The sequence below is a fragment of the Entelurus aequoreus genome, linkage group LG14 (genome assembly GCF_033978785.1).
Source record: "Entelurus aequoreus isolate RoL-2023_Sb linkage group LG14, RoL_Eaeq_v1.1, whole genome shotgun sequence".
Taxonomy (NCBI): Eukaryota; Metazoa; Chordata; class Actinopteri; order Syngnathiformes; family Syngnathidae; genus Entelurus; species Entelurus aequoreus.
Genome location: NC_084744.1, coordinates 20,180,065 through 20,191,024, shown reverse-complemented (window position 1 = coordinate 20,191,024; position 10,960 = coordinate 20,180,065). Strand labels below are relative to the sequence as shown.

The 10,960-nt window shown below is 38.0% G+C and overlaps 1 protein-coding gene across 1 annotated transcript; it reads right to left on the bottom strand.

Moving 5' to 3' along the window:
• Positions 1-80: 80 nt before the first annotated feature.
• On the bottom strand, positions 81-7,976 carry LOC133665289 (claudin-10-like). The gene is made up of 5 exons (XM_062070544.1): positions 7,682-7,976; positions 5,446-5,607; positions 5,243-5,324; positions 2,906-3,013; positions 81-2,815 (listed from the first exon to the last, which is right to left on the bottom strand). The coding sequence occupies exons 1-5, from the start codon at positions 7,911-7,913 to the stop codon at positions 2,584-2,586; spliced, it is 816 nt and encodes a 271-aa protein (XP_061926528.1). The 5' UTR covers positions 7,914-7,976; the 3' UTR covers positions 81-2,583.
• Positions 7,977-10,960: the final 2,984 nt, after the last annotated feature.

Below are 10,960 nucleotides of genomic sequence, written 5' to 3'. Positions count from 1 at the left end.
TTTTTTTATTTTATTTTTTTAAAAAGGACCTTATCTTCACCATACCTGGTTGTCCAAATTAGGCATAATAATGTGTTAATTCTACGACTGTATATATCGGTATCGGTTGATATCGGTATCTGTAATTAAGAGTTGGACAATATCGGGATATCGGAAGTACTAATGATTGTCACACACACACACTATGTATGGCGAAATTATTCTCTGCATTTGACCCATCACCCTTGATCACCCACTGGTAGGTGAGGGGAGCAGTGAGCAGCAGCGGTGGCCACGCCCGGGAATCATTTTTGGTGATTTAACCCCCAATTCCAACCCTAGATGCTGAGTGCCAAGCAGGGAGGCAATGGGTCCCATTTTTATAGTCTTTGGTATGACTCGGCCGGGTATATATATATATATATATATATAAGTATTAGGGCTGTCAAAGTTAACGCGATAACGCGTTAAGTTGAAATTTCAATAATGGCACTAACATACATTATAAAGTGTTTTATTTGATTTTGATCACACTTTATTCTGCATTATTAGAAACACATGTATAAAATCAAAACAACCTGAACCATTACAACAACAACAACAATAATGATAATACAAGCATATCCAAATAGCAATACTTTATTGTATCTTCAAATGTTTGTTTATTAAATATTTTGCATTATCATGAACAAGAGCCTTTCTTTAAGTGACTTCTTACATTTAGGAAAACACATGATTGTAACAGTTGCTTATTATTGGCACATTTCTGGGGGAACCGTTATTACAAAACCAAAAACCATTGAAGTTGGCACGTTGTGTAATTTGTAAATAAAAACAGAATACAATGATTTGCAAATCCTTTTCAACTTATATTCAATAGAATAGACTGCAAAGACAAAATATTTAATGTTCGAACTGAGCAACACTGATCCCTCATGCTACGTCTTCTTATCCTCTGGCAGACCAGGTGTGTGTGAGGTGTGTTAAGCAACAATTACAAAACCAGTGAAGTTGGCACGTTGTTTAAATGGTAAATAAAAACAGAATACAATGATTTGCAAATCCTTTTTTAACTTATATTCAATTGAATAGACTGCAAAGACAAGATATTTCATGTTCCAACTCTGAAACTTTTTTTGTTGTTGCAAATAATCATTAACTTAGAATTTAATGGCAGCAACACGTTGCAAAAAAGTTGGCACAGGTGCATTTTTACCACTGTGTTACATGGCCTTTCCTTTCAACAACACTCAGTAAACATTTGGGAACTAAGGAGATCAATTTGTGAAGCTTTTCAGGTGGAATTCTTTCCCATTCTTGCTTGATGTACAGCTTAAGTTGTTCAACAGTCCAGGGTCTCCGTTGTGGTATTTTAGGCTTCATAATGCACCACACATTTTCAATGGGAGAATGGTCTGGACTACAGGCAGGCCAGTCTAGTACCCGCACTCTTTTACGACGAAGCCACGCTGTTGTAACACGTGGCTTGGCATTGTCTTGCTGAAATAAGCAGGGGCGTCCATGATAACGTTGCTTGGATGGCAACATATGTTGCTCCAAAACCTGTATGTACCTTTCAGCATTAATGGTGCCTTCACAGATGTGTAAGTTACCCATGCCTTGGGCATGGGTACCATCAGCTGGCTTTTGAACTTTGCGCATATAACAATCCGGATGGTTCTTTTCCTCATTGTTCCGGAGGACACGACGTCCCCAATTTCCAAAAACAATTATCAAAAATTTGATATGTGGACTCGTCAGACCACAGAACACTTTTCCACTTTGCATCAGTCCATCATAGATGAGCTCGGGCCCAGCGAAGCCGGCGGTGTTTCTGGGTGTTGTTGATAAATGGCTTTGGCTTTGCATAGTAGAGTTTTAACTTGCACTTACCGATGTAGCGACAAACTATTGTTACTGACAGTGGTTTTCTGAAGTGTTCCTTAGCCCATGTGGTGATATCCTTTACACACTGATGTGGCTTTTTGATGCAGTACCGCCTGTGGGATCGAAGGTCCGTCATATCATCGCTTACGTGCAGTGATTTCTGCAGATTCTCTGAACCTTTTGATGATATTACGGACCGTAGATGGTGAAATCCCTAAATTCCTTGCAATAGCTCGTTGAGAAATGTTGTTCTTAAACTGTTTGACAATTTGCTCACGCATTTGTTCACAAAGTGGCGACCCTAGCCCCATCCTTGTTTGTGAACGACTGAGCATTTCATGGAAGCTGCTTTTATACCCAATCATGGCACCCACCTGTTCCCAATTAGCCTGTTCACCTGTGGGATGTTCCAAATAAGTGTTTGATGAGCATTCCTCAACTTTCTCAGTCTTTTTTTGCCACATGTTGCAGGCATCAAATTCCAAATGAGCTAATATTTGCAAAAAATTACATAGTTTACCAGTTCGAACGTTAAGTATCTTGTATTTGCAGTCTATTCAATTGAATAAAAGTTGAAAAGGATTTGCAAATCATTGTATTATGTTTTTTTTACCATTTACACAACGTGCCAACTTCACTGGTTTTGTATGATCAGTCATAATTAAAGGTACGATTAGGAAGAGTCAAAGGGTGACAAGCGAACATTGAACCATGACATCACACATATGCGTTAGTGGCTGATGTTCTGGTGCTGCTGGTCACTGCAGAGCCACTCTTACTACTACTACTACTACTATTTCTAGTACTACTACTACTACTAGTAGTACTACTACTGATGCTGCTGATCTGTGACTTCCTGCTGTCACTAACATCTGCACCAGGTACCTTCTTCTTTAGGGGCGAAGCTAAGTAGGGATCAGGTAACATGTAGGCAGGATCGCTTTTATAGCTGAAATATCCAATATAATGATATATTAATGACATGAGTATATTTGTTAGCATGCAAATGATTAAAGAAAACATCACAGGACATGTTTACCTTGACTGGCATCCCTCCATCCCGGCGAAGATGCTGTAAATGAGACCTCCAACCACCAGCAAAGTGGAACCCGCCCAGCCGATGAAAACCCCGACACCTATTTCAAACCTTTAAGCAAAATATGTCTTTTAGTAACAGAAACAAATGTGACAATACATTTTACTTACTTCCGTAGGCGCCATGAGCATCACTTTCAATCTTTGAAATAATTTTGGAAAAATCAATCTTGTTGTTAAATTTTGTGGCGAGCTTGGTCCTTTTTACATAATAAATAAGTCACACATTTTATAGTCTAATATTTACAAAGTCTAAACATGACTTCATTGTACCCATTAATGAATTATTTATATGATAACCTTGACTTCTAACTCACACTGCATATGAGCGAATGAAGGGCATACTTACTCAACAGCCATACATGTCACACTAAGGGTGGCAGTATGAACAATGCCAACACTGTCATAAAATGTGCCATGTAGTGAAACCACACTAAACAACAACGACAAACACATTTTTGGAAGAATATTTGCACCGCAACACAACATAAACACTACAGAACAAATTCCCAGAATTCCCTGCAGCACCAACTCTTCCGGGACGCTACAATATAAACAAACGCCATTGGTGGAGCTACACCTAACATCCACTGTAATGATACCAAGTACAGTAGCGTATCTAGTCGATACTACTACGATTAGATCGATATTTTTTAACATAACAAAATCTTCTTTCGTTTTTAAAAATGTTATATTATGTTTATAAACTCAGGAAATATGTCCCTGGACACATGATGACTTTGAATATGACCAATGTATGATCCTGTAACGACTCGGTATCGGATTGATTCCCAAATGTGTGGTATCATCCAAAACTAATGTAAAGTATCAAACAACAGAAGAATAAGTGATGATTACATTTTAACATAAGTGTAGATAGAACATGTTAAAACAGAAAATAAGATGATATTAACAGTAAATGAAGAAGTAGATTAATAATTCATTTCCTACCACTTGTCCTTAATAATTTTGACAAAATAATAGAATGATAAATGACACAATATGTTACTGCATACGTCAGCAGACTAATTAGGAAACTTTGTTTGTTTACTTACTACTAAAAGACAAGTTGTCTTGTATGTTCAGTCTTTTATTTAAGGACACATTTACAATAATAAACATATGTTTAATGTACCCTAAGATTTTTTGTTAAACTAAAGCTAATAATGACATTTTATGTGGTCCCCTTTATTTAGAAAATTACCGAAAAGTACTGAAAAACTTTTGGTACCGGTACCCATAGACATCTTATAAGTGGACACAGCATCGACCGCTACTGCCTACTGGCGCTGACAAGACGCGGGGCCGCCATCTTGGAGTGGTGATCCGCTCCACTCAGTGCAATGCATTTGGCAGGAGCAATGAACTGTCAGCGCATTTAATTCATCTTACCTCACTGAATACCACTGATTTTCACGCAGTTTTTTGTCATACGTGTAACTATGATAAAGGACACATGTTTTGGCGTGTTTTATTATTCATAGTTTGCTTAACAGTAATAGAAAATTCTTAAATGCTATAAGTGACCAGACGTTTGAGATCAAAACTGGGAATATAATCCCAGAGAAGGGGGAAAAAAACGGTCAGCTATTTTTAAGTTCAAGAAACAATATGATTAGGTTATATATACATGCGTATATCCTACATAAAACTTGTGTTGGAAAGCTAGACTAAATTTAGACTTGTATAAAACTGTAAAGCCACTGTCCATCTGATTGTCTAGTTAGCTAACATATATTACCCCCCCTCTACACAATCTGGACTGTGGTCCTAACTTTTACCCCTGTTGGCTTTTACGATCTTTATCTTCATCATTGATTTCAACTTTATGTTATTGAAGTATGACATTTTTGAATTTAATTAATTTCATTGACAAGCAATTCTATTATGGTCATACTTGTTTGCTAGCGGCTACGATTTCAGTACTATTGAAGATCTTTGCTCCTTCTCAACTCTGTGGTAATATTCTTTTCACAAAATACAACCAATAGTACGATGATGTTAAATCTTACTTGTGAAAAGTAATCCCCCGATTCCTATTTTCAACAGTCTGCTCATTTGAGCAGGAAAACTGTCAACTGTCAGTTTAGGCTGCTCGCCGGCTCCTCATCACCACTTCAAGATGGCGGCCGAATTTCTCGCATCACAGCAGCCAATGCTGCGCCTACTTATAAGATGTCTATGCCGGTACCGGTACCAAAATATTGGTATCGGGACAACACTAATACACACACACACCGAGCACCCACTGGCAGAAATGTAGATCGGCCCTTATGCTTACTTCTGTTCTCTGTAGCTTGGGTCTTGGAATTCCGCTCTTATTTTGTTTCCGTAGTAGGAGAAAGCCGTCATGGAGCACAAACCTAAAACAAAAAGGCCACAGGAAATGTAAAAGCCTGGCACTTTCACCATAACAGGAAATAGTCTGTATAATAACATGGCGTTATGTTATGTGTGACATTGTGGACCTGTGCTCGGAGTTACCTGCGATGAAGTAATTCATCCCCCCAGCAAAGGTCACCCTTGCTTTAGCGAGCTCAGACCCCCCGATTTTGGTACACTTCATTCCCACCATGACCAGAACCGACCCAAAGAAGGACAGGATGATGGCGGTGATGATGAGGGCTCGGCACATGTGAATGTCCCCTGCAGGGCGAGATGGTGCTGTTGTGAAACCTGCCTATGGTCTAGATCAGGGGTGTCCAACTCATTTTAGCTCAGGGGCCGCATGGAGGAAAATCTGTGCAGACGCGGGCCGGACTATTAAAATCATGGCATTAAAACTAAAAAATAAAGACAACTTCAGATTGTTTTCTTTGTCTTACTTTGGCCCAAAAATAGAACAAACACATTCTGAAAATATTACAATAAAAATTGAAGTTTAGATCCACGAAGGAAAGGAGAAATTGAATGTTTATGAGTGAATATGCATAAAAATGTGTTTTCTTTTGTATTTAAAAAAAATAATTAAGTAACGTTTATGACAACCTTTTTCCAAAACACAATATAGAATGTGAGATATAACAGGATAATGCATACATTTTTCATTTGTTTTCAAATGAAAAAAAAGTGGGACCCCAAAAATTTACTGTGGGACCCCATTTTTATGACTTGATGGGGTCCCTGGGACCCCATTGTGAAAATTCCTAACACCAACACTGATGGAGTATTGGTGCGTGCAAAACAGCAGCCGGTTTTAATACAATAAAATATCATCCCGGGGGCCATAGATAATTAATTTGCGGGCCAGATGTGGCCCGCGGGCCTTGACTTTGACACCCCTGGTATAGTCATATAACAATTAAAATAAGACAGTCAGAATATTACAGAAAAACTATCTATATTTTCACAATAATAAAGTTAAAATATTACAAGAAAAATTTGTTTTTTTTCACAGTATTAAAGTTGAAATATTACTAGAACAAGTTGTATTTTCACAGTATTAAATTTGGAACATTACTAGAACAAGTTGTATTTTCACAGTATTAAAGTTGGAATATTACTAGAACAAGTTGTATTTTCACAATATTAAAGTTGGAACATTACTAGAACAAGTTGTATTTTTCAATAATACACTTTGTCACACCGCGATCATGGGCCCTTCCTCTTGTGTCACCAGTCTGACGTCATCCCTGACCCTTGATTGTTTCCACCTGTTTCCCATTACCCTCATGTTCCATATAAGCCCATCCCTTCCCTTGTTCTGTGCCAGATTGTCTCGATCCTTCGTGCCTGTCTTGCATCCTAGTTCATGTTCTTGTCTTGCCTCGTCCCACGACCACGTCTGTTTCTCCAGCGTTTTTCAAGCTGTAATTTTGAGTTAACCTTTTCCTCCCTCAGAGCGACCTTTGTTATTTAACCTTTTTCAACCGCAGTGGTGAGTTATGATTTTTCCTTAAATATTTCCTTCCTCAAAGTTTGAGTGATTTTTGTTTATATAAATGTTAGAATAATTGTGAGAGTAGAAAGTTTTGATAGTCCTTTATTTCTTCCTCCGTTTGGAGCGCTTTTTGTTAAAGTTTTTTATAGCAGATTCGTTGCTAGTTATATTTGTCTTATTTTTGTCTATTCCTCCGTTGGAGTGATTTTTGGTTCTTTCCCTTTTTGGAAACGTTTTTTTTTATATATAGTAGTACCTCATAGTGATTGTAAATTTTCTGCTCTGGAGGTTAAGAGTTATTTTCAAAATAAAAGCCTTATTTAGAACCTCCCCTCTCTGCATCTGAGTCCCTTCATTCGCCCAAGCCTGACACACTTTAAATATTACAAGAAAAAAGAGACTTGGAACAGATTTATTTCCTTTTTTTTGTGTTGAAAATATTACTAGAACAAGTTGTATTTTCACAGTATTAAAGTTGAAATATTACTAGAACAAGTTGTATTTTTCAATAATACACTTTAAATATTACAACAAAAAAGAGACACTTGGAAGAAATGTATTTCCTTTTTTTTGCGTTACAAAAAAATATAATTTTTTGAAAAGGCAATGCCACTCCCCCTTCCACAACAATCATTATAGTTAGATAGTACTTTATTGATTCCTTCAGGAGAGTTCCCTCAGGAAAATAAAAGTTATTGTGTATTGTCTATTTTTTTTGTATTTATTTTACTAATCTGGAAACATCATTGTAGTAAAAATACAAGCATTATACTTATAGTTGCTGTACTTAGATTGTTTGTACTATATTGTACTGTATGTTCAGTACTATATTGTACTTACAGTTGAGTGCCAGCAAAGAAGGGATTCCCTTGCAGTCAGACACACCAGTGGAATCTGACACACAATCCTTCCACAGGTTGGAGAAGTAGTTGGACGTAGTCAGGACAATGCTGCCCACCTCAGACCAGGTCCAGATCTCTGTGGGCATGGTGGAACACACCAGGATCCACCCTGACACGCACACCACAAAGCAGCCTATCTCCATGTACATCACTACCGTCCTGTAACCCATTTTATTTTCACTTCTAAAACTGTAAGGAGAAGAAGAGGAAGAAGGGGATTCAGTCACTCTGGTGTGTGCATGCAAACACAATGACGATGATGATGATGACGATGGTTTGTTGTGTGTGTCGTGTTTTGCACTGACACTCCTGTGTTTAATGAGGGTCACCATCATGATGTGTTTGTTTTGTGCATGAAAACCCACACAAACACAAGGAGGACAACCAAACTCCACACAGAAATGTTCCAACAGAGATTCAAACCCTCAACCTACTGACTGTAAAAGTTCCACTTGCCCCTCACGGGTGAGCTGGAGCCTATCCCAGCTGACCTATCGATTATACTCATATTTAATTACCATCAGTATTGTTACATATAACATCACAAGATAAATCTATTGTCCGTAAATCTTATACCTTATACACTGCAAAAACTGAAATCTTAGTAAGATTAAATATCTCAAATAAGGGTGATATTTGCTTATTTTCTGTCTGATAAGATAATTTTTCTCACTAAGCAGATTTTATGTTAGTGTTTTACTTGTTTTAAGGGTTTTGGCCCTAAATGATCTCAGTAAGATATTACAGCTTGTTGCTGAGATTTTATGACCTATATAGAGTAAAACATGCTTGAAACTAGAATATCAACTGTTGCAAAGCTGTGTCATCAACACTCACAAGTATAAAACTACTTTTTTAAAGTAATAATTTCTTATTACGAGCATGAAAAAAAATCATGACTGACACAATTGTGTCTCATAATTAAAACAGATGACAGCCAAATGGACTTTGCTGTTTTATTTTCAATGAAACAATAGAAAATACATACTCATATAGCAGTACAGTTGGCACATTCAGATAAATTCTTCAAAATTACAATAAAAAAAATTTGGCCAGGGGCAGGGCTGTATGCGCACTAATTGACTGAAAGAGCACGCACTTGGCGCGATGATGTCATGTTATCGATGGAAAAATGCATCTTTAGACCATATGATTTGCCTGAGCGGTTATGAGACCCCGAGAGTAACAAGCGGTTGCCTTTCCATTAAGAACAATAAATCAGTTTTTAGTATAAGTTTGCTGGTTTCAAGAAATGTAATGCCGAGCGCATATCATTATGTCAAGATAATGGCACTAGCATTTAATTAATTTAAGAATATTTTTCAACATATTGAGCAAAAAGGTCCAATTTTTTTTTCTTCCAAGAAAAGTGCACTTTTTATTAGTGAAAATATACTTATTTCAAGGTATTTTTGGGTTCATTGAGGTTAGCTAATTTTACATGATTTGGAAAGTCTTGACAAGGCAAATTTTCTTGTTCTATTGGCAGATAATTTTGCTTAGTTCAAATAAAATATCCCTCATTTTTGTATTTTTTTTTCTTGTTTTTGAACACTGACTTTTTGCAGTGTACCTGCTTATTGTATTACATGAAAATAAATGTAGTTCAAAGATTTAAGTTGTTTTTTTATTACATTGTTAAATTAACAAGATGTTTTTTTACAATGTTGAATTATTTTGACAAGGCATTAAACAACAACCTGCCGAAGCACAGTTCTACATAGACACACCTGCACAGGACACACTACATGTACTGTACATACTATACATTATATACAAACCCCAAAACCAGTGAAGTTGGCACGTTGTGTAAATTGTAAATAAAAACAGAATACAATGATTTGCAAATCCTTTTCAACTTATATTCAATTGAATAGACTGCAAAGACAAGACACTTAACTTTCGAACTGGAAAACATTATTTTTTGCAAATATTAGCTCATTTGGAATTTGATGCCTGCAACATGTTTCAAAAAAGCTGGCACAAGTGGCAAAAAGACTGAGAAAGTTGAGGAATGCTCATCAAACACTTATTTGGAACATCCCACAGGTGAACAGGCTAATTGGGAACAAGTGGGTGCCATGATTGGGTATAAAAGCAGCTTCCATGAAATGCTCAGTCATTCACAAACAAGGATGGGGCGAGGGTCACCACTTTGTGAGCAAATGCGTGAGCAAATTGTCAAACAGTTTAAGAACAACATTTCTCAAGGAGTTATTGGAAGGAATTTAGGGATTTCACCATCTACGGTCCGTAATATCAAAAGTTTCAGAGAATCTGGAGAAATCACTGCACATAAGCGATGATATTACGAACCTTCGATACCTCAGGCGGTACTGCATCAAAAAGCCACATCAGTGTGTAAAGGATATCACCACATGGGCTCAGGAACACTTCAGAAAACCACTGTCAGTAACTAAAATTTGTCGCTATGGACGGTGTATTAGTGCCCAAGGCATGGGTAACTTAGACATCTGTGAAGGCACCATTAATGCTGAAAGTGTTATGGATGGACTAAGGGGAGGTGACGGCGACAGACACTAGATAGCAGTGTGAACAATGATTTATTATATATATTAAATATATATATATATATATAATAATCAAACTATACAAATAAACAATAGAGTGGAGTGTGAACTAGATCCAAAAGTGTATGTGGTGTAAGGCTATGTGTGTAGTTAGCTGAAGTGTGTGTTACCAAGTGTTGAACAAGAGATAAGGAAGTCCAGGGGAGAGAGAAGTCCGAGTTCAATGCGGTGGAAGTAAAGGATCGAGGGAGGCAGTCAGAGTCCAGAGGGAGATCCGGGGAAAAGTAAGGCGCACAGCTCACTATCGAGGTGACGGAGGGTATGTACAGTAGACTATATTCCGGCGCCTGATGGCCGGTTCAGCAGGCTTATGAAGGCAGCGTCCTCATTACCGACAGGTCAGTGAATGATTGCAGCTGGTGGCTGCTGCAGAGCGGAGACGCGCATGGCGCGTCCCTTGGAGTGCGCCGCGGCCGTGGGCGTGTCCCAAGGTGAAACAAGCAGGGCGCAAGGATGAGAGAGCGCATGTGGGCGTGGCCCGCGGTGCGCTCGTCATGAGGCACAGATGAGGACGCATTGGAATGCGCCCTGGCCGTGACAGAAAGGTACATACAGGTTTTGGAGCAACATATGTTGCCATCTAAGCAACGTTATCATGGACGCCCCTGCTTATTTCAGCAAGACAA